This window comes from Artemia sp. Qi Xiang Cuo, chromosome 20 (genome assembly GCF_049724085.1).
Source record: "Artemia sp. Qi Xiang Cuo chromosome 20, ASM4972408v1, whole genome shotgun sequence".
In the NCBI taxonomy this organism is placed as follows: Eukaryota; Metazoa; Arthropoda; class Branchiopoda; order Anostraca; family Artemiidae; genus Artemia; species Artemia sp. Qi Xiang Cuo.
Window position 1 is genome coordinate 22,300,958 of NC_142813.1, and position 23,633 is coordinate 22,324,590.

Below are 23,633 nucleotides of genomic sequence, written 5' to 3' on the forward strand. Positions count from 1 at the left end.
CTGATTGGCCTTCTAGTAGGTATTTGAGTAAGAATGACAGATCATCAACGAATTTATATCTGTCGTTGAAAGTTCGCAGGATGAAGTTAATCACAACGAGGACAATAATTCCGACTAGTTTAGTGCCCTGAGGGGCACCGCAAGTGATTGGGAGAAATGCAGAATTTGAATCGTATTCGCTAAGAGCGAAAACGCACTGCTCCCGCTGGGAAAGAAAATTGGCGACTAGATGAAGCGAGTCACTTTTGGCGCCCATTTCACTTAGGTTATTGAGAGCGATAATGTGTTTGATGACATCGAAGGCTTTTCTGTAATCAGAGAGGGCCAAGTCTACGAAGCTTGTCCCTTTCTCGAGCCACGATACAATATCGTCATACAGACACACTGAGTACACTGACGCATTGGAGCCGCTGAAGTATCTGTACTGGAAAGGGTCTATATTTGGTTCTATATCACTCATAAGCCGTCTTGCAACGATGGTCTCTGTTACCATGGCCATGCAGGGAGTTAGCGAAATTGGCCTTAAGTCGTCGCATGATTTTGGCGGGGATTTCTTAGGGATCACTTTGATGTAGGATTTTTTTCCAGGGGTTGGGAAATTTGCCGAGTGTTATGCAAAGGTTGATGATACTAGCAAGAGGGGTAGCAAGAAGGGGTGCAAATTCACGAAGGATACGCTCTGGGATTTCTCCAAGACATGAGGAACTACGAGGCTTGAGCTTCATTAGTACTGTGTACACTTGATGGGGCGCAACTTACGGTCGTTGTCCACAAGGTGCACTAGCGTCAAGGACTGCAGCTAGTTCCTCTTTTGAGAAACTCGGGTAAGTGGTGCAAATACCAGCAAAAAAAACCATTAACCTCAGTAGCTGTTACGTGAGTGTCGTCTTCTTTCAGGATTTTTAGGTGAGGATCACGGGTTTTACCTGTTAACCTTTTCACTGAATCATGCCATTTTTGTTGTTACTGAATAGGGTAGGATCAACATGGTTAGATGCGTAAGTTCTTCTGGCTGTGCGACAAAGAGCAACGACTTTGTTGCGCAATCGGGCGTCATGTGACTGACCCCGCTGTTTGACAAGGGCTTTAATCTCAGGTGTGATCCACGGTCGGTCAGTATAAGATCTATAGACTGTTTTTGTTGGAAAGTGCTCCTTGTATTTTTCGTACAAGACGGAGTTGAAAGGCTGAGTTTTCTTGTCAAGATTCCGCTCATTTATGATTTCTGAGAAATCATGTTGGCTGATCCAGCGTCCGAAAGAATAAATATTTGAATCAGTGGTGGGACGCACGACAAACTGTGTTTGTTTCGGTCTTTTTGTCGGAGCTTTTGCTTTCCAAAGAACAGTAAAGTGATCAGATTTTCCTAGTGCACTCAAACAGACCGGGTCGGTGTAAAACTCGTCGGAATTAGTACTAAATACTAAGGTACACGTTAAGTTTGACAAGTATTAAGTTACTTGTCAAACTTAGGCGTAAAGAGTGGGGGGTGAGAGGGGTTACAGCTTCCCTCCAAAACTTTATATTTCTCTTCGTTCAAAGTTTCAATATTGTTCTTTACTATCATTTGAACTAAATTATTTTTGTGCAATCTGTATTCTTATTGACTTCTCTTTGTCAGGGGCGTACCCAGAGAGAGGGTCCTTGGAGCCTGGAACTCCCCCTAAAATCCTCTATCTGTGCCTGCTCTTTGTTATGTAGTTGCGTTCGGCAAATCTACTACAAGAAAGACTCTAGACTTTGTAAGTTAATCATGTGTGACTTATTGGTTTCACTCATAAATTCAAACTTAGTAGTTTTTATGCAATTGCGTGTTTTGATTTTGCTAACCATTTTAATGTTGCATGTACAATATCTTGTACATGGACAAAAAGCTTCGGAGTTCAAGTTTAATTTTTATATTAGCTTTTCTGTTAAACTATTTGATAGGTAATGTGACAAAAAGGTGGAAAACCACACCTTTGCGGTTTTCGGTTTATCGTTAAGTGGGATAAACCAGTGTAATGTGGTGAGAATGATAATGTTGTTTGACCGTAGAATCCTCTGTTGCGGCTTTACTATATTGATTTATTATTATCATTTTGTAGATTGAGAAAATTCAAAAATGAGCCCGGAAATTTGCCTTATATACAAAAAAGGGAAATTCCCTATTGGTGCATTAAACGTACACTTCTAAGAAGTCAAGTTTGGTTAATGCTAATGAAATAAAATAAAATAGGATGAATATATTATAGTTTATAAACCAATTTGGGCTATATATTTGCACATTAGGGGGGTGGGGGGTAAATCATACCAAATATTAAATATGTAACCTAACCCAACCTAGGTACCTTCCCCATGAAAACTACTCTTTGCATTCCATTTCTGTATAGCGGTCTCTTGATTTTAACCAGTCTGGCGGGTTTCGTCTCTCATTTGTATATAAAAGTGTCGTTTAACGCACCAGTACCGGAAATTCATCAAGATTGGATAGATTTTTTATACATATATTTGTTTTATGTTTTAGCGTTTTATTTATTTATTTTTCTTTTGCATTTTAGAATCGAAACAATTATTTGAATTAAAATCAGATCGCAAATCAATTGTAGATTAAATAAATTCACGAACAAGTTGGAAATTCTACTTATTTATTAACAAAAGAATGGGGAGGGAGGAAAGTCTAGACTTCACACTTTTGTTATAAATTTAGAGTTGAAATGATTTTCAGTATTCAAGTCAGGAAGGATTGAGATTTAGAACTAGGATCAAAATCTACAGAAGTTTTTGTGCTATCATATTTTTTTTTTTTTTTTTTTTTTTTTTTTTTTTGATAACAAGTAAATTCTTGTTTTAAGTTTGATAATGGGGATTAGTTCGTGCACTTTTCTTTTGATAAAAAAGTGTCTTTTTTTTCGAATATGGTATTTGGTTTTTCCGTTATCATATGTATATTTGACTCTTCAGTGGAAAGTAGTCTTCCGCTTGCCCTCCAACTATGGGGACTCTTACATGCACATACCATTAATCGCTTTTAGGCTACATGTCCTGAAAAATGACCTAGTCCAGGTATATGTTGTTTGACTCTACAACTGTACCTCTTACTCAGACTCATATAAAAGCTAAATTTAATCAATTCAAAATTCTAATTTCTTTTTTTCTAGCTATTTTGTATTCTGCAAAGTTTCATTGGGGTAACCTATAACCTATTTTCTTTTTTTCTGATACCATGATCTTGTTCTTTCTTCTTTGTATAAGTCAGTTAATAAGATCAGGAAATAAGTTCCTTTCTAGTGCTATTGAAACAAGAAAAAACTTACCTATTTTGTTTTGTCTGTTATTAATTTTTTCTTTATTCACTCATTTCCCACCCACCCCCACCCCCCCAAAAAAAGGAAAAAAGTATTGTGAGAGCATACACCATATTAAGGCAATGATTTCATTCATTGCACCGTAAGCTATCGAGTTTACATTTGGTGTTTTACGGACAATTTGGAAAGCGCAAATTAACCATACGAAGAACAAACAAAATGGCCAAGATTGGAAAACATTAGGAATTAGTCGATCTCATTTCCCCTTTGTCCGTAAAATATCAAATGAAAATAGGAGTTGTGCCATTTTATTTTTCTTGTACAATAATGATGGGAATTCAGGGATTAGGGAAAACCCATGTCGCCAATTCATGAAATGCTAGAGAGGGCAATTGTTTTTCGTCCTTCTCCAATGAAAACAGCGAAAAGACGGTATTTTCAATGAAAATACTCAAAAAATTATATCTTGGAGGTAAATGTCACCTGCCTCCCCCCCACCCTAGTTGGCACCACTCAGGAAAACCCTTTCAAGAGTGTGTCCTGGCCGAAATTATTAGTACAGAGGTGCACCCGGATGTATAAAGTGGCACCAAATCGATAAATATTTGTCAGTATTTTCTATAAAGAGTCACAAACATGCCAAAAACTGTAAATTCTTTTCTTTTCAGGGAAAGTTCATTAGGATTAACTTTGACGCATCAGGATATATTGCTGGAGCCAATATTGAATCATATCTACTTGAAAAATCGAGAGCGATTCGCCAAGCGAAAGACGAAAGAGCTTTCCACATCTTCTATCAACTATTGGCTGGTGCTACGCCTGAACAAAGAGGTAATTGTTTGTTCATATTATTTTGGCTATGTCGACCCGTCTAAATCTCGACGATTCCGAGCCGAAAGTTTGCCAATCACGAAAATTGCGGTGGTTTCGCATACGCCTCGTAGTTCGAACTGTTAAGGAGGAATATTGATTTTAAATAAATATCAAATTTTAGTGATTTTTCACATGGCTGAATAGACAGAAAAAGGACAAGAAAAGCACCTTCAAAATACGTTTCTAAAAAAGTTTAACAACAAAAAATTCGTAATGAATCTTGGATTAATGAATAATTAAAGATATGTATAGTATACGAAGTATACGTATATAGTATACGAAGTAGTGTGGGGATTGAATCCATTTTTTTAAGCTTCCTAGGTAACGGTACCCCAATATGGTTGAAACTCAGTATCATTCATTGTTTTTTTTTTTCTTTTTTTTTCTTTTTTTACTTTTTTTACTTTTTTTACTTTTTTATTGTTAAGAGACTTAAAAATGATTTGGTTTTGGGGCTAGTGGGGAAGGGGAAGGGTGGCTCATTATCCTACAAACAGGCGAATTATACACAAAAAAAAAGAAGAAAATATGTTGTGTTTTTGGGGTGTAAAACTCCCCCTCCCTCTCGGCGTACATGGCTTGGAGTAGAGCTCTAATAATGTCTGGTTTTCTTTTGTAGCAACAATAAGTCGATTCAATGTGGCTTTCCCCTTGCTTTTTGCTCTCAGCTTTTATGATTAATCATCGTGCGGTTTATACTGGATGAACTATCAAAACTATTACACAATAAAAACTTATCATCTATTGTTTACTATTGTCACACAGCTATGGCCAAAACTAAGCTATCCAGTCTTAAGCAAACTTCAGACACATATTTCGAAAGATCTTTTACTTTAATTGTGTGTTTTTTAATACTAATCACTGTATATTTTTGGTATCACTAATTTTAGAATTTAAGTACAAAAGATATTTGTCAAGTCGGTGGCCAAGCAAAACCGGAATACAATTAGCTTCAAAAAGAGCAGCTTATGCAACTTTTTTGCCCATCTTCAAAGTTTACTACCTCGGTGAAACGACTTTTTGGAAAACTGAAAAATATCATATATATTTATTTGAAAAAAAACAACATTTATTCCGTCTATTTCGACTCGGTTAATTAATTAACGTTGAACTTATCATGGTGATACAAAGTTTTGAAAATCGAGAAAAATATCCTAGTTACCACGCAAATATTTACACATGTGTTGAAATTACAGTTAATTAGAAAGGTTATAAGGACAAATGCCAGAGTTTATGATGATTGTTACATTTGCAGCTGGTATTTAACTATAATAATGCAATTTTTTTGAATTAAAAAAGGGTTATTATGACGGAGTAACATGTACCTTTATGATTTGTAATACCTCTGTGGTTATTGCTCGTTAGTTGCTATTCATTATTTTGTTTGTTGTGTTGAAATGCAAATGTCCTTCGCTCATTTACAGTCTCATCTGTTATCTTACGTGTTGCACTGACAGATCAATGTAGCCACATTTGTGCCGCTTTTTCCATATTAATTCAGAGCGAAGTTGAAACGAACAAAAATCATTGGTTTGCAGATTTCGCAAGACTCATATACAAAACTAGCGCTTTCCTGCGACTCTTTATGGGGCCTTGGCGCTTCGCGTCTAGTTTGTATTTGCGTTTTTTTGCAATTAATTAAAACAACAATTTTTCAAAGAAAAGTAAAGAGCTATATTAACTCAAACACGAGCGGAAATATCATAGGCATATGATAATGCCTATGATTTACTTGCCCGAGGGCAAGGGTTTATGCGCGCTTGCCCGAGGGGGGCAAGGGTTTTAAGTTATGCCCTGAGGGCATATAAGAACGATGTTGGCACAATGTACTAATTATTATTTTTTTCCTTTAGACCATAGATAATTTCGGAGACGACACTGCCTTTCCATGACGATAAATAAAAGTTCAAATAGGGATAAAATCCTTTTAATAGACAGTGATGATGATAACAGTGATATAAATTCACAAAAATACCAGATGTTTCGGTCACATTTACAGTGACCGTCACCAGTAGTAAAACTAAACTAAAACAATTTGAAAAAAAAGTTTATATACTAGTATTCTTATATAAAGTATTGTTATTTGATTTAGTATATAAACTTTTGTTTTAAATTTTTTAGTTTAGTTTTACTTCTGATGACGGTCACTGTATATGTGTCCGAAATATCTGGTATTTTTGTGAATTTCTATCACTGTTATCATCATCACTGTCTATTAAAAGGATTTTATCCCTATTTGAACTTTTATTTATCGTCCTTTAGAGCAGGGCACTTTATATAGAAGGGGTCGTCGTAGAAACTTCAAAAGGGGCTCATTCGATTGGAAATTGAAAGTTCTAGTGCCATTTTTAATATTCAAAAGTGATTGGAGGGTAACTAGACCCCCCCCCCACGCCCCTCAATTCCCCAAACACATCCAGTCAAAATTTTGAGATAGCCACTTTGTTCAGCGTAGTTGATTTCCAGATAGAAAATATGTTTTTTGAGGAGAACACTCCCCCACAACCCTCTGGGAGAGGGTTTTAAGTTATGCCCTGGGGGCATATAAGGTTTTTATAGAAGGCGTTGTCGTAGAAACTTCAAAAAAGGCTCATTCGATTGGAAATTCAAAGGGCTAGTGCCCTTTTTACTAGTCGAAAGTGATTGGAGGGCAACTAGCGCCCCCACGCCCACCATTTCCCCAAACACATCCAATCAAAATTTTGAGATAGCCACTTTGTTCAGCGTAGTTGATGTCCAGATAGAAAATCTGTTTTTGAGGAGGACACTCCCCCATAGCCCTCAGGGCTAGGGTTTTAAGTTATGCCCTAGAGGCATATAAGGTTTTTAAAGAAGTCGTTGTCGTAGAAACTTCAAAAAAGCTCATTCGATTGGAAATTCAAAGGGATAGTACCCTTTTTAATAGTCGAAAGTTATTTGCAGGCAAAAAACCCCCCTCTCATGCCCACCTTTTCCCCTAAACATTTCAAATTAAAATTTTTAGATAACCATTTTATTCAACGTAGTTGAAAATTTTGGAAATCAGGTCATTAAGGATGAAAACCCCTCCCCCCAACGCCCTCAGGGTAAGGGCTATAAGTTATGCCCTGGGGGCATATAAAGTTTTATTAAAAGCAATGTTGTCCTAGAAACTTCAAAAGGGCTCATTCAATTGGAAATTGAAAGGACTGATGCCTTTTTTAATAGTTGAAAGTGATTGGATAGCGACTAACGCCCCTCTCACACCCACTATTTTCCCAAACACATCGAATTAAAATTTTTAGATATCAATTTTATGCAGCGTAGTTGAAAGTTCTGGAAATTAGGTCTTTTAGGATGATAATTCCCCCAGAGCCCTCAGTGTAAGGGTTGTAAGTTATGCCCTGGGCCATATAAAGTTTTTATTGAAAGCGTTGTCGTAGAAACTTCAAAAGGGCTCATTCAGTTGGAAATTGAAAGGGTTAGAGCCTTTTTTAATAGTTGAAAGTGATTGGATAGCGACTAACGCCTCTCTCACGCCCATCATTTTTCAAAACATATCCAATCAAAATTTTGAGATATCCATTTTTTTCAACGTAGTTGAACGTTCTGGAAATTAGGTCTTTTAAGATGATAGCTCCCTCAGAGCTCTCAGTACAAGGGTTGTAAGTTATGCCCTGGGGGCATATAAGGTTTATATAGAAAGTTGTTGTATAAATCATAGGCAGCACGATCGCGCTGTCTAAGTAAAGAATGGGGACACTCGAGAACGAGACAAGAAACGGGGACTAAGTAAAGAGGAGGATACTTCCCCACAACTCTCAGGGCAAGAGTTTTAAGTATTGCCCTGGGGGCATATAAGAACGATGTTGGCATAATGTATTGTTTATTAATATTTTCCTTTAGACCAGGGCACTTCGTATCGAAGAAGTTGTCGTAGAAACTTCGAAAGCGCTCATTCAATTGGAAATTGGAGTGGCCCGTGCCCTTTTTAATAGTCCAAAGTGATTGGAAGGCGACTAACACCCCTTTCACACCCACCATTTCCCGAAACACATCCAATAAAAATTTTGAGATAGGCGTTTTGTTCGGCGTAGTTGATTTACTAATAGAAATTGTGTTTTCGACGACAGCTCTCTACCGCCCTCAGGGTAAGGGTCGTAAGTTAGGCCTTGGTGTCATATAAGGTTTTTTTTATAGAAGATTTCGTCGTAGAAACTTTAAAAAAGGCCATATCAATTGAAAACACATAGGGATTGTGTCTTGTTAAATATTCAAAAATCATTGGAGGGCAACTATCCCGCCTCTCACTTCCACTTTTTCCCCAAACACATCTAATCAAAAGTTTGAGGTAGCCATTTTATTCAACGTAGTTTTAAGTTCTGGAAAGTAGGTCCTTGAGGATGAAAACCCCTCCCCCCCCACCAAAGCCCTTAGGGCAAGGGTTGCAAATTATACCCAGGGGGCATATAAGGTTTTTATATAACGTGTTGTCGTAGAAACTTGAAAAGGGGCTCATTCGATTGGAAATTGAAATGGCTAGTGCCCTTTTTAATTGTCGAGAGTGATTGGAAGGCAACTAACACCCTATCCACGCCCACCATTTTCCCAAACACATCCAATAAAGATTTTGATAGTCACTTTGTTTCACGTAGTTTCAAGTTCGGGAAAACAGACCTTTGCGCCGGACACTCCCCTCATAACCTTCATAGCAAGGGTTTTAAGTTTAGCCACGGGTATTTGTAAGGTTTTTATTTTATTCTTTGTAGTGAAAATTTGAAAGAGATCTCATTGAATGGAAAATTCACAGGGAGAATGCCCTTTTTACTTGTCAAAAGTGATTTGAGGGCAACTAACCCCCCTCTCACGCCCATCTTTTCTCTAAACACATCCAATCAATATTTTAAATAGCCGTCTTATTCAACATAGTTGAAAGTTTTTGAAATTTGGTCTTTAAGGATGACAACCCCCCCCCCACCGCTCTAAGGGAACGGTTGGTAAGTTATACTCGGGGGGCATATAAGGTTTTTATTGAAAACTTAGAAACTTCAAAAGGGCTCATTCATTTGGAAATTGAAAGGGCTAGTGCGTTTTTAATAGTTGAAAGTAATTGGAGAGCTACTAACGCCCCTTTCACGCCCACCATTTTCCCAAACACATCCAATCAACATTTTGAGATATCCATATTTTTCAACGTAGTTGAAAGTTCTGGAAATTGGGTCTTTTAAGATGATAATCCCATCAGAGCCTTCAGTGCAATGGTTTTAAGGTATGCCCTGGGGGCAAAGAAAGTTGTTATAGAAATTTCAAAGAGGGCTCAGTGGATTGGATGTCGGAATTGCCCTTATTAACTTTTAGGGGTCATAGGAGATTTATTATTCCCCTTTATAAATCCACCACTACCACAGGCTTCCTCAGCAAAAGTTTAGAGATAACAGTTTTGTGCCGAACTGTTGAACATTCTCGACATTGTGTATTTAAGGATGACAAACCCAGATACCCCATGGCAAAAGGTTGTAAGTTATGCACTGGGGCCTTATAAGCTCATTATAAATAGAGTAGTAGTAAAACTTCAATAGGGGCTCATTCAATTGGAAATTTATAAGGCTAGTGCCCTTTTTAATTGTCTAAAGTGAGTGGAGGGTAACTAACCGCCTTCTAACGCCCACGCTTACCTCAAACACATCGATTCAAAATTTTCAGGTAAACGATTTATTCAACGTTGTTGATAGTTTTTTAAATTAGACCTTTGAGAGTGACACCCCCCCAGCACTCAGGGAAAGAGATCTAAGCTATGTCCTGGGGGCATATAAGATTTTTATTGAAAGTTTTGTCGTAGAAACTTCAAAAGAGCTCATTAGACTGGAAATTGAAAAGGGATAGGGCCATTTTTAATAGTTGAAAGTGATTGGAGAGCGACTATCGCACCTCTCATGCCCATTATTTCTCCAAACACAATCCAACCAAAATTCTGAGATAGCCATGTTGTTTAACGTAGTTGAAAGTTCTAGAAATTCGGTCTTAGAGGATGACAACCACCCTAACAGACCTTGGGTTAAGGGTTGTAATTTATGCCCTGGGGTCATATAAGGTGTTTTTAGAAAGCGTTGTCGTTTCCAAAAGGGCTCATTCCATTGGAAATTGAAAGGCCTAGTGCCCTTTTTAATAGTCGGAAGTGATTGGAAGGCTTGACATTTTTATAGTAAAGATCGAAGTAGGTATAATGTATTGTTTGTTCTTGTTGTTGTTGTTTAGACCAGGGCACTTCGTATCGAAGGAGTTGTCGTGGGAACTTGGAAAAGGGCTCATTCGATTGAAATTAGAAAGGGCTGATGGCCTTTTTAATAGTCGAAAGTGATTAGAGGACAACTAATCCCCCTTCCACTCCCACCCTCCCATGCTCACGCCAATCCTCCCATTTCCGCTCTAAAAATTTAACCAAATCAAAATAGCGTAAGTGTATCCAAGCTGTCAAAGAAAGTAAACAGATTTTTTTGCGAATGATATCAAGTTTTCCATTTCAGGTCAACTAGAGGAGGTATAAAACTAAATTAGACAGTACTATTTGTGTCCAGATTTTTAAAAGGGTGTATGTTGTTAAAAATTGCTGAAAATTTTTCTCCAGCATACAAACAGTAGGCCAAACTATAAAGTCTTAAAAAACGAAAATATTTAAACTACTATTTTCTTTTTCCTTGAAAAGATATGTCAATATAAAACGAATAGAAATTAATTTAAAAAACTTTTTCCACAAAATAAGTTCTTCAAAGAAAAGTAAAGAACTCCATTAAACAAAAAATGAGCAAAAATAAAATCAAATAATCTACCAAGCGTGAAACTACCACAAATCAGCATCAATAAATAAATGAAACCCAAAACGAACAGAATTTATAATAATTAACCGAGTCAAACTCAAAACGAGCAGAAATTAACATAAGTTGGGCGCAAAACCCCTATGCCTTTCCAAGGCCAGAACAAAATTTGCACTTTACTGAAAAAATACAAATGAATGTGCATTGTCAGTTTAATATACATATACCGATATTTAGTAGTCAAAATGTTAATATTATTTGATTTATTAAAGTTATAAGAGTAAAAACATTTATATTTGGAGCTATGACTGTACAGCTTGTTATAATGATAATAAATGATCCAAAACCTTTCAATAACAACATTTCAGCAGCTAAATCCTGGATTTGCTATCAAAACATGCAGTGTGTTTAAAAGGTATTACTTTTAGTTGTCCTTATGTCTCCATTGAAGATTGAAGCAAATTATTTTAAACTATTTTTGGTTCATTGTGGCTGAGGTGTTAATGATTTTATCTGGCTGCTCCTCAATTTCAAATATTGCCATGAGTAAATTTTTCCAGTTTTTTTTTTTTTCACTTCAGATCCTTAATTTATTGTGTAGCATTTTATAAGATTAAAAAAAAAAAAAAAAATAACCCCCTGAGACGATTTCTCCCATGGATTGGAGTACTGCTCTCATTTATCGCAGAATAATACGGGGGGGGGGTGTGATAATAAGAATAATACGGTGTAATAAAAAGGGGGGGGGCGAGGAGGGGAGATCAGATATTTTTTCCTAAGGGTTCAAAACACCAAAAAATTAATTTGAAGTCTCTTTTTTCAAATTTTTATCTTAACTTTTATCTGAAATTCGAAGAAACTTTGGAAATGGTTCTTTATTCTAGATGCTGTAAATGAAGGGCCCAGAGACCCGACCTAATTTATGAACTAACTGGCATTTTTGAAATCCTTTATTTAAAGTAATGGAATATTTGAGCAAAGTGCTAAAACCTTTACTTTTAGAAATGTATACAAAGATGAAATTGCTGAAACTAAAAAATTAATTATCATGGAACAAACATATTTCCTTGCAACAGCCGGGATCGAACCTAAGTCTCGAAATTTCCTAAACGCGGCTGTATCCACAGTGCTATCACAACGTATTATATTTGCATATTCAAAGTATATATGATAAAAATGTGAGAGAAAATGACATCATAGCCCAGATAAGTAAATATCACTCAAATGCTATGCTGCTCTTTATTTTCACATTTAAATTAGGGAAATTGGTATAAACTTTGGAAATGGTTCTTAATTCTAGATCCTGGAAACGAAAGGCCGACACCTGACCTAATTTATGAACTAGCTGTAAAAACTGAATGCAGCCTCAGCTCACGTGTTCCGCATTTGATAATGTGTTTAGAATGCTTCTTCTTTTTCAGCCAATTGATTCTGCCGCGTTTTGTCGCTATTAATATTTTATTTAAAATTGCTTTATTTTTGTATCACCGTTTCCCTCTGCCTCTAACAACAAAACGCTAAAGTGAAATGAAACTTAAAGAACCTCATTAAACCAAAAATGAGCAAAAATAAAATTTTCTGGCCTTGGGAAGGCATAGGGGTTTTGAGCCCAACTCATGTTAATTTCTGCTCGTTTTGAGTTTGACTCGGTTAATTATTGTAATTTCTGTTCGTTTTGGGTTTCATTTGTTCAGCTATACTGATTTGTGGTAGTTTCACGGTTGGTAGATTACTTGATTTTATTTTTGCTCATTTTTGTTTAATGGAGTTCTTTGTTTTCTTTGAAAAACTTATTTTGTGGTAAACGTTTTTTAAATTAATATACATGAAATAATCCAATCTTACAATGTGGTGTAAGCTTGTAAGCGTTGCAAAGTAATTACTATCAATAAATAAGTGAGATCGAAGATGAACAAAAAATTACAATTAATAATCAATTCAAACTTACAACGAACATAAATTACCACAAAATGGAGTGGGGCTAACGCCCACTTAGCCATCTAGAGGACATAGCCTTATTTTCGATTTTACTGAAAATAATTTTCCACTTGACTGGGCAGTGGCCCCCTTTCCTTATATATATGATGATTTCTGTTCTTAATTACTTTTTTCGTTTTACTTTCGATCACTCAAAAAAACTCGCTTTTCAAAAGAAAGTAATGAAAGTAAAGTGAAAATTTATTCCTGTTCAAATGTTTGTTTAAGATTAGCGGTCAAGGGTTTTGCAGTTGGTGTTTGTAATTACAATTTGTCTGGAAGACCCCCTCAAACGACGGTCTAAAATACTCTTGCCTTGTTTTGATCACGAACGGGCGGGGGGGAGGGGCTTGGTACTCACTCCCCTATATTGTTCAAGACTTTTCATATGATTACAGTTTTCTCTTTTTGCGAAATCCCCCCCTCTCCTTTTAAGAGTAATTCCAACGTACGTTTTGAGTCACACCTTTTCTAATCTGCATGTAAAACTTCGTTTGGAAAACCCCTTAACTAAATTCACAAAACTTGCCATACATGCATGCTCGATGACTGCGTTATGTTCGTTATGCGATCACCCATTGTATTTATAAGTATTTCCAGCTAAATGAGGGAAATTCCAGACCAGTCATTTCCGATAAGGGTTTGAGGGTCTGTATTTCCATTTGCGTCTCTAAAGGAAAAGATTTATTGCCGGTCTTAGAAAGAGTACGAGAGCAATTATTCTCTTTTTTCTGAAGAAATCCCTGGATGTCTTCTTTAAATTATACTTGTGTTATTTGATAGTTACCTATGTATGAATTTATAAAGTTAATACGATTAAAGGATTCAAAAACATTATTAAGAAATAAATGAAAAATCACGCTGAATTAACTGTTAGTCTGTTATTAGTAACGTCTGTTATTAACGCTCAGAAGGTTATAATAGAGGATTATCTTACAAAAAGAATAACATAAAAAGTATTACGGGCAAAATGGCTATTAAAAATATGTCTGGTGTTTTGTATCCTGTATAAGAGAGTTTTTTATCTGTCTCTTGATTGGTTGATTTTTTTTATATTAATTTCTGATTCCAGCTTGTGTTCTGTGTCTGATTCAGCTGAGTAATTTCCGTAGATTTATTAATTTGTAATAGGCCACTGATGGCATGTGTGTTAGCGAGCGCCATGTATTTTTTCTTCTTTGCCACCAGCAAACCGGTTGGCTGTTTACCGTCTTCTTCTTCTTCTTGTTTGGCTTATTATGAAGACGCGTTCGCATAGTCTCCTCACCGGAATCAAATTCCGAGCCCTGCAGTGTGTTGCTGCAGCTAACCTTCTTCAATGTTTATTCTTATTTGTCCAGTGCAATGCTTGTGTTTATAGGTGCACAGGATCCAATACTTTCGTATTTGTTACAAAATTTTTGGGTTCGAGCCAATGGTCACACGTACAAACTTTGAGGGGGGGGGATCGATAATCAGAGCCAGCCCAAAAACATTCCTTATGGGGCTAAGCACCTAAATAAAAAGTTTGTTAGGGTTGCACATTCTATTGGGCGGTGTCTTGTTTTCAGAATATCAATATGCTAAAATTAACTATATTTTCACTTTTATACTTGATAATTCAGATACCGATATTGATGCTTCGAAGCCGTCTTGATAGCTATTGTGATCCTGCTTACGCTGTTGAACAACATAATATTTTTATTTTATATATAGCCTGCCATTCCGTTTAAAGCTTTGAATAGCTAGAAATTAACTAACTAAAACCGAACTTTAGCTGTATAAAGAACAACCATGAAAATGCTGAGTCGGAAATAGATGGGCTGATAAAAAGATACAGCTCGCAGTTATATTTTGTTATCCAAGGCTACCAACGATTCAATATTTTTGCCAGTTATTCTGCTCTGTCTCTCACTAGTCAACAAAAAGACAGAATTATCCCCTTGGAAGTAACACAGCCAGGGTTGGTAACGCCAAGGATTTACCGCCGAATTATATAGTTGTTGCTATATACTCCCTTAGTTATTGCTGAGGAAGTTTTTTCCAGATATAGTAGTTTTTCATAAAAAACGGCGTTTTTCAAATTAAGAAAAGCGTCGCTCTACTTTTTTCAAAAGTAATCAAATCAAACGTTGAGCGATTCTCGATAATTTTGTTTTTTATTTACAAGATTCATTTGTCAAACAGGAGGAAAATAATCTTTTTCTATTAATTGTGTTTAGAAGCAAGAGAATAAACACTATTACTAGGCCGAACCAAGTAACAATCGATAATAGAGAAACTAGTGTGAACGAATCGAGTGGCTGCTAGTTGAATTAACTTTATTTTTCATATGCGGACAGCAAATATTTTTATTCGCAGTCAGAGACGCTATTTGACAAGAGGATGGAGGAAGAAGCCCTAATTGGACTCAATAATATATAATTTTATATCCCAAAATGGGTAAAATTCAAGAATTGGTAAATAAATTCCCATTATGATAAAACATTATAATTGTTCCCAAGAATCCTTCTTTAGGAAAAAAGTACGGGCTTTAAAATACGTCTTTCAGTGATTTCCGCCCTCTCTTTTGAAAAAAAAAAAATCCTCTCTTACTTCTTATTCCTGACTTGGCCAGGGCCCCAATCTTCGTTGAACAACTCATAGATTCCTTTTTAAAATTAAATAAAAAAAACAAGTTTTTTTAACTGAAAGTAAGGAACGACGTTAAAACTTAAAACGAACAGAAATTATTCCGTATATGAATGGGGCTGTCCCCTCCTCAACGCCTCGCTCTTTACGCTAAAGTTTTTTTATTGTTTAAAAAAATAGAGTTGTGAGAAAGTCAAACTTTATCGTAAAGAGCGAGGCGTTGAGGAGGGGACAGCCCCTTTCATATACGGAATAATTTATGTTCGTTTTAAGTTTTTAAGTCGTTCCTTTCTTTCAGTTAAAAAAACTTACTTTTTTTTTTGAACGTTTTTGAATTAATGCAGGTTTTGATTTTGGTTCACCGTACATAAATAATTAAAACAAAATTTGTATGTTAAATGGCTTTCTCGAAACTTGTTCAATTTTATTTACGAAGGTTTTTATTAGTAATAAATACACGTAACTTAAAATTAACTTACGTAACGACCTTCTATATTCATAAATTTTTAACACGTATATTAGGGGATTCGCCCCTAGTCAATACCCTGCTCTTTAAACTATAGTTCGAATTTTTTTTCCAGTTCTTTAAAAATGACCTCTTAATCACAATCAGTTGATCAGTTAAAAAACTTGTTTTTTTTATTTAATTCCTGATCTTTTTCTTTAATAATGCTGGGAAATCCGGCGCCCCCTTCATAGCAATGTCCCTTCCCCCATGAAAACTTCCTTCATGGAAAGATCCTTCCATATAGCCCCCGATCCTCTCCGTCCCCCACCTCCCAGAAAAAATCTCCTCTGAAAAAGTCTGTATACGTCCCAATAACCAATACTAGGCTATATGTTAAAATTGAGTAAAGGTAATAAATTTCAGCCCTCCCCCTGGAGACTTTGGGGGATTAAGTCATACTAAAATACATTTTTATCATATTTTCGACCATGTTGAACAAAATGGCTATCTCAAAATTTTGATCGGGTGACTTTGGGAAAAAAAATGAGCGTGGGAGGGGGCCTAGTTGCCCTCCATTTATTTTTGGTCACTTAAAAAGGGAAGTATAACTTTTCATTTCCATTCCAATGAGCCCTCCCACGATATTATAGCACCACTGGGTCTATACCATCACCCCTGGAAAAAAAAACAAAAAAAAAACAAAAAAACAAATAAACTCGCATCCGCGATCTTTCTCCTGGTAAAAAATGTAGAACTCCACATTTTTGTAGATAGGAGCTTGAAACCTCTATAGTAGGTTCTCTGTTACGCTGAATATGATGGTGTGATTCTCATTAAGGTTCTCTAGCTTTTAGGGGGTCTTTCCCCGTTTTTTCGAAAATCAGCCAAATTTTCTCAGGCGCGTAACTTTTGATGGGTAAGATTAAACTTAATGAAACTTATATATTTGAAATCAGAATTAAATTCTGATTCTTTTGATGTATCTATTGGTATTAAAATCCCGTTTTTTAGAGTTTCGGTTACCATTGAGCCGGGTCGCTCCTTACTTACAGTTCGTTACCACGAACTGTTTGATTTCATTTTTTTGATGCGTCGGAAATATTGTACATAGTGATATACTACAAAATATTTTCTGTTGTGCATGTTTGTGAGTTCATTTATTAATCGTTTCATCAAAAACAAATATTACACGAGTAATATACTTACAATAGCTTGAACATACTTCTTTTCTCATTTCTTTTGTTATGATGTTATGATGATAGTTATGATGATATATATATATATTTTTTTTCTTGTCTTAGTTAGAAAATTGTATGATTTTTCGGTTTTTTCCTATGAGTATGGTAAAAGTTTGAAAATTAAAATAGATAGTAGCTTTAAATTTATCAAACTGTTTTAAGTTAGACATCCGCCACAAGATAAAATAGTGGAAACACGCTTATAGATTTATTTATTTTTTTTTACTCAAAGTTACGTATACAGGGGGACCTTTTCTTTCGTTTTGGTAGAGCCAGCCACTGTGTGCATGTTGGTGTATCTGTACTGGTATCACGGGGATATCTAGATGAAATATTCCTGCAAAGAAATTTAAGATCTAGAAAGAGAGTTGCAGATGGTATTTTGTTTGGTTTGTTTGGTTTGTTTTGTTGCACGATGATTAGTATGTTTGTTGTTATTGATATTAGTTGCTGACACTAATCCTTTTCTTTTTTTTTTAAACATTCATATTTGGTAGTTAAATATAACAAAATATCCGTACAGTTTTTAATTTTTCCTCTGTTGATCCTTGAGTATGCATCAAGCTTCTGAAATTCAAAAATTGTTTAATATTAAATTTGGAATATAAAATTATGTACACAAATGTTTTTTTTAGAACATGTAAGAATCCCCTCTGGGATCCCAGAGGATTCCCGTCGGGATCCTCTGAGATCCAGACCATTTTCTGGGGAATACGCAGGGTATCTGAATTGTATTCCTCCTGGATTTTTTTTTTCAGTCTCATTACAGTGTAATGGAAATACACAACTTCTGTTAAAGTATATTGTATTTTTACACCGAAATTCCCGAATTTTGGCGATAACCGTCCTATTAATATGGCAGGGCAATCTCTGTCGCTGAAAAGGTAATCAAAGCTTCACAAAACGGTTACTCTATGGTAAGATTCTTTATTCTCTTGCCATCGCACCGTTGATATATTTTTTATTCTGGGATTGCGAACTGTAGAGTGTGAACTACTATAGTTTAGTATCTTCGAAACCTCTAACACCTCTGTACCCAGGCTATGGAAGCCATTTGGTATTGGCAGCAAAATCAAAACAAAGCTATTTCCGTGTAGATACTCTGTATAGTTTTGTTTTTGTTGTCTATCTTCGGTAGAGTCAAATCTTGTTTGCCTCTCATTCAAGGCAATTTAATGATCCTATGCCAATTTTAAATTCTTCGTCAACCTGCCTGAGACTCTAGGCAGGCGTGCCTTTCCAAAAACTAAGACACAAGTATTTGTCCAATAAGGGAGTCATACTTACTCCCGCCAATTACCCGTGCCATTTAAACATTTGCCTCTCAATTACTCGGACTATCTGTCTTGGCTTTTTCTACAATTAGCAATGTCTTGATGCCTACTGCAAAACACTTGATTTTCAATTCGAAATCAATTCAAATCAACATGTATTTTTTTTCCTAGGATTGCGAACTGTAGAGTATGGACCACTATAACTAGCCCCCCACCCCCCCGCCCATCATTCCCCCAAACACATTCAATAAAAATTTTGAGATAGTCATTTTGTCCAGCGTAGTTGATTTATAGATAGAAAATATATTTTTGAGAAGGTCATTCCCCCACAAACCTCAGGGCAAGGATTATAAGTTATGCCCTGGGGCATATAAGGTTTTTATTGAAATCTTTGTCGTAGTAACTTGAAAATTGGCTCAATCTATTCTAAATTCTATAAGATAGTATCTTTTTCAACAGTCAAAAGTGATTGGGAGGTATCTTATCCCCCTCTCACGCTCACCTTTTCCCAAGACACATCCAATCTAAATATTTGGTTTGCCATTCTGTTCAAGGTAGCTAAACAGTCTGGAAATTATGTCTTTTAAGGAGTACAACCCCTCCCCCCATAACCATCAGAGAAAGAATTGCAAATTACGCCCTGGGGGCATATAAAGTTTTATTGAAAGTGTTGTCCTAGAAAACTTCAAAAGAGTTCATTCATTTGGAAATTGAAAGGGATAGTGCCTTTTTTAATAGTTGAAAGTGATTGGATAGCAACTAACGCCCCTCTCACACCCACCATTTTCCAAAACACATCAAATGCAAATGTTGAGATATCCATTTTGTTCAAGTTAGTTGAAAGTTCTGGAAATTAGGTCTTTTAGGATGATAACTCCCTCAGAGCCCTCAGTGCAAGGATTGTAAGTTATGCTCTGGGCATATAAAGTTTTTATTGAAAGCGTTGTCGTAGAAACTTCCTAGGGGCTCATTCAGTTGGAAATTGAAAGGGTTAGAGCCTTTTTTAATAGTTGAAAGTGATTGGATAGCGACTAACGCCCCTCTCACGCCCATCATTTTCCAAAAGATATCCAATCAAAATTTTGAGATATCATTTTTGTTCAACGTCGTTGAACGTTCTTGAAATTAGGTCTTTTAGGATGATAACCCCCTCAGAGCCCTCAGTACAAGGGTTGTAAGTTATGCCCTGGGGGCATATAAGGTTTATATAGAAAGTTGTTGTATAAATCATAGGCAGCACGATCGCGCTGTCTAAGTAAAGAATGGGGACACTCGAGAACGAGCAAGAAACGGGGACTAAGTAAAGAGGAGGATACTTCCCCACAACTCTCAGGGGAAGGGTTTTAAGTTTTGCCCTGGGGGCATATAATAACGATGTTGGCATAATGTATTGTTTATTAATATTTTCCTTTTGAGCAGGGCACTTCGTATCGAAGAAGTTGTCGTAGAAACTTCGAAAGCGCTCATTCAATTGGAAATTGGAGTGGCCTGTGCCGTTTTTAATAGTCGAAAGTGATTGTAAGGCGACTAACACCCCTTCCACGCCCACCATTTCCCAAACTCATCCAATCAACATTTGAGATAGTCGTTTTGTTCGGCGTAGTTGATTTCCTGATAGAAATTGTGTTTCCGAGGACAGTCCCCAACAGCCCTTAGGGCAAGGGTTGTAAGTTATGCCCTGGGGGCATATAAGGTTTTTTTTTATAGAAGGCGTTGTCATAGAAACTTTAAAAAAGGCTCATTCGATTGGAAATTCAAAGGGCTTGTGCCCTTTTAAATAGTCAAAAGTGATTAGAGGGCAACTAACTCGCCTCTCACGCCCACTTTTTCCCCAAACACATCTAATCAAAAGTTTGAGGTAGCCATTTTATTCAACGTAGTTTTAAGTTCTGGAAAGTAGGCCCTTGAGGATGACAACCCCTCCCCCCACAGCCCTCAGGGCAAGGGTTGCAAATTATACCCAGGGGGCATATAAGGTTTTTATATAACGCGTTGTCGTAGAGACTTCAAAAAGGGCTCATTCGATTGGAAATTGAAATGACTAGTGCCTTTTTTAATGGTCGAAAGTGATTGGAAAACAAACTAACAACCCTTCCATGCCCACCATTTCCCCAAACAAACACAATAAATATTTTGATATTGACATTTTGTTCCACGTAGTTCAAACTTTTGAAAGATTTCCTCCTCAGACGAACACTCCCCCCTACAGTCTTCACGGTAAGCGTTATAAGCAATTCCGTGGGGCATATAAGATTTCAATTGAATTTCGTGACGTAGAGACTTGAAAAAGGACTCATTTGATCGGAAAATTAAAGGGCTATTGCCATTTTTAATAGTCGAAAGGGATTTGAAGGCAACTAACCCCCCTCTCACGCCCATCTTTTCTCCAAACACATCCAATCAATATTTTAGATAGCCATTTTATTCAACGTAGTTGAAAGTTTGGAAATTAGGTCTTTTAAGGATGAAAACCCCATCCCCCCACAGCCCTCAGGGCAAGAGTTGTAAGTCATGCCCTCGGGGCATATAAAGTTTTATTGAAAGTGTTGTCCTAGAAACTTAAAAAGGGTTCATTCAATTGGAAATTAAAAGGGCTGGTGCCTTTTTTAATAGTTGACATTGATTGGATAACGACTAACGCCCCTCTCACACCCATCATTTTCCCAAACACATCCAATCAAAATTTTTAGATATCGATTTTGTTTAACGTAGTTGAAAGTTCTGGAAATTAGGTCTTTTAGGATGATAACTTCTCAGAGCCCTCAGTGCAAGGATTGTAAGTTATGCTCTGGGTATATAAAGTTTTTATTGAAAGCGTTGTCGTAGAAACTTCAAAAGGGCTCATTCAGTTGGAAATTGAAAGGGCTAGAGCCTTTTTTAATAGTTGAAAGTGATTGGATAGCCCCTCTCACGCCCATCATTTTCCAAAACATATCCAATCAAAACTTTGAGATATCCATTTTGTTCAACGTAGTTGAACGTTCTGGAAATTAGGTCTTTTAGGATGATAACCCCCTCAGAGCTCTCAGTACAAGGGTTGTAAGTTATGCCCTGGGGGCATATAAGGTTTATATAGAAAGTTGTTGTATAAATCATAGGCAGCACGATCGCGCTGCCTAAGTAAAGAATGGGGACACTTGAGAACGAGACAAGAAACGGGGACTAAGTAAAGAGGAGGATACTTCCCCACAACTCTCAGGGGAAGGGTTTTAAGTTTTGCCCTGGGGGCATATAAGAACGATGTTGGCATAATGTATTGTTTATTAATATTTTCCTTTAGAGCAGGGCACTTCGTATCGAAGAAGTTGTCGTAGAAACTTCGATAGCGCTCATTCAATTGGAAATTGGAGTGGCCCTTAGGGCAAGGATTGTAAGTTATGCCCTGGGGGCATATAAGGTTTTTTTTAGAGAAGGCTTTTTCGTAGAAATTTTAAAAAAGGCTCAATCGATTGGAATTTCAAAGGGCTAGTGCCTTTTTTAATAGTCAAAAGTGATTAGAGGGCAACTAACTCGCCTCTCACGCCAACCTTTTCCCCAAACACATCTAATCAAAAGTTTGAGATAGCCATTTTATTCAACGTAGTTTTAAGTTCTGGAAAGTAGGCCTTTGAGGATGAAACCCCCCCCCCCCCCACAGCCTCAGGGCAAGGGTTGCAAATTATACTCAGGGGGCATATAAGGTTTTTATATAACGCGTTGTCGTAGAGACTTCAAAAAGGGCTCATTCGATTGGAAATTGAGATGGCTAGTGCCATTTTTAATGGTCGAAAGTGATTGGAAAGCAACTAACACCCCTTCCACGCCCACCATTTTCCCAAACACATCCAATAAATATTTTGAGATAGCCATTTTGTTCCAGGCAGTTCAAAGTTCAGGAAATTATACCTTTGAGCTGGACACTCCCCCCTATAGTGTTCAGAGCAAAGGTTATAAATAATGCCCTGGGGCATATAAGGTTTTTATTGAAATCTTTGTCGTAGAAACTTGAAAAAGGGCTCATTCGATTGAAAATTCAAAGGGCTAGTGCCATTTTTAATAGTCGAAAGTGATTTGACGGCAACTAACCCCCCTCTTACGCCCATCTTTTCTCCAAACACATCCAATCAATATTTTAGATAGCCATTTTATTCAACGTAGTTGAAATTTTTGGAAATTATGTCTTTAAGGATGACAACCCCTTTCCCCCCGAAACCATCAGGGCAAAGGTTGTAAATTATGCCCTGGGGGCATATAAAGTTCTATTGAAAGCTTTGTCCTAGAAACTTAAAAAGAGCTCATTCAATTGGAAATTGAAAGGGCTAGTGCCTTTTTTAATAATTGAAAGTGATCGAATGGTAACTAACGTCCCTCTTACGAACATTGTTTTTCCAAACATATTAAATCAAAATTTTGAGGTATTCATTTTGTTCAACATAGTTGAGAGTTCTAGACATTAGGCCTTTTAGCATGCTAACCCCCTTAGAGCCCTCAGTGCAAGGATTGTAAGTTATGCTCTGGGCATATAAAGTTTTATTGAAAGCGTTGTCGTATAAACTTCAAAAGGGCTCATTCAGTTGGAAATTGAAAGGGTTAGAGCCTTTTTTAATAGTTGAAAGTGATTGGATAGCGACTAACGCCCCTCTCACGCCCATCATTTTCCAAAAGATATCCAATCAAAATTTTGAGATATCCATTTTGTTCAACGTAGTTGAACGTTCTGGAAATTAGGTATTTTAGGATGATAACCCCCTCAGAGCTCTCAGTACAAGGGTTGTAAGTTTTGCCCTGGGGGCATATAGGGTTTATATAGAAAGTTGTTGTATAAATCATGGGCAGCATGATCGCGCTGCTAAAGTATAGAATGGGGACACTCGAGAACGAGCAAGAAACGGGGACTAAGTAAAGAGGAGGATGCTCCCCCACAACTCTCGGGGGAAGGGTTTTAAATTTTGCCCTGGGGCATATAAGAACGATGTTGGCACAATGTATTGTTTATTAATTTTTTCCTTTAGAGCAGGGCACTTCGTATCGAAGAAGTTGTCGTAGAAACTTCGAAAGCGCTCATTCAATTGGAAATTGGAGTGGCCTGTGCCCTTTTTAATAGTCGAAAGTGATTGGAAGGCGACTAACACCCCTTCTACGCCCACCATTTCCCGAAAGACATCCAATCAAAATTT

General features: G+C 36.8%; 1 protein-coding gene across 1 annotated transcript in view; it reads left to right on the forward strand.

The window, feature by feature from the left end:
- Nucleotides 1-23,633, forward strand: part of zip (myosin heavy chain 10) — a 230,892-nt gene that overhangs the window by 102,822 nt on the left and 104,437 nt on the right. Inside the window, exon 6 of the mRNA XM_089106054.1 lies at nucleotides 3,956-4,118. Within this exon, the coding sequence (XP_088962180.1) occupies nucleotides 3,956-4,118 (163 nt within the window). The remainder of the gene's footprint in view (nucleotides 1-3,955; nucleotides 4,119-23,633) is intronic.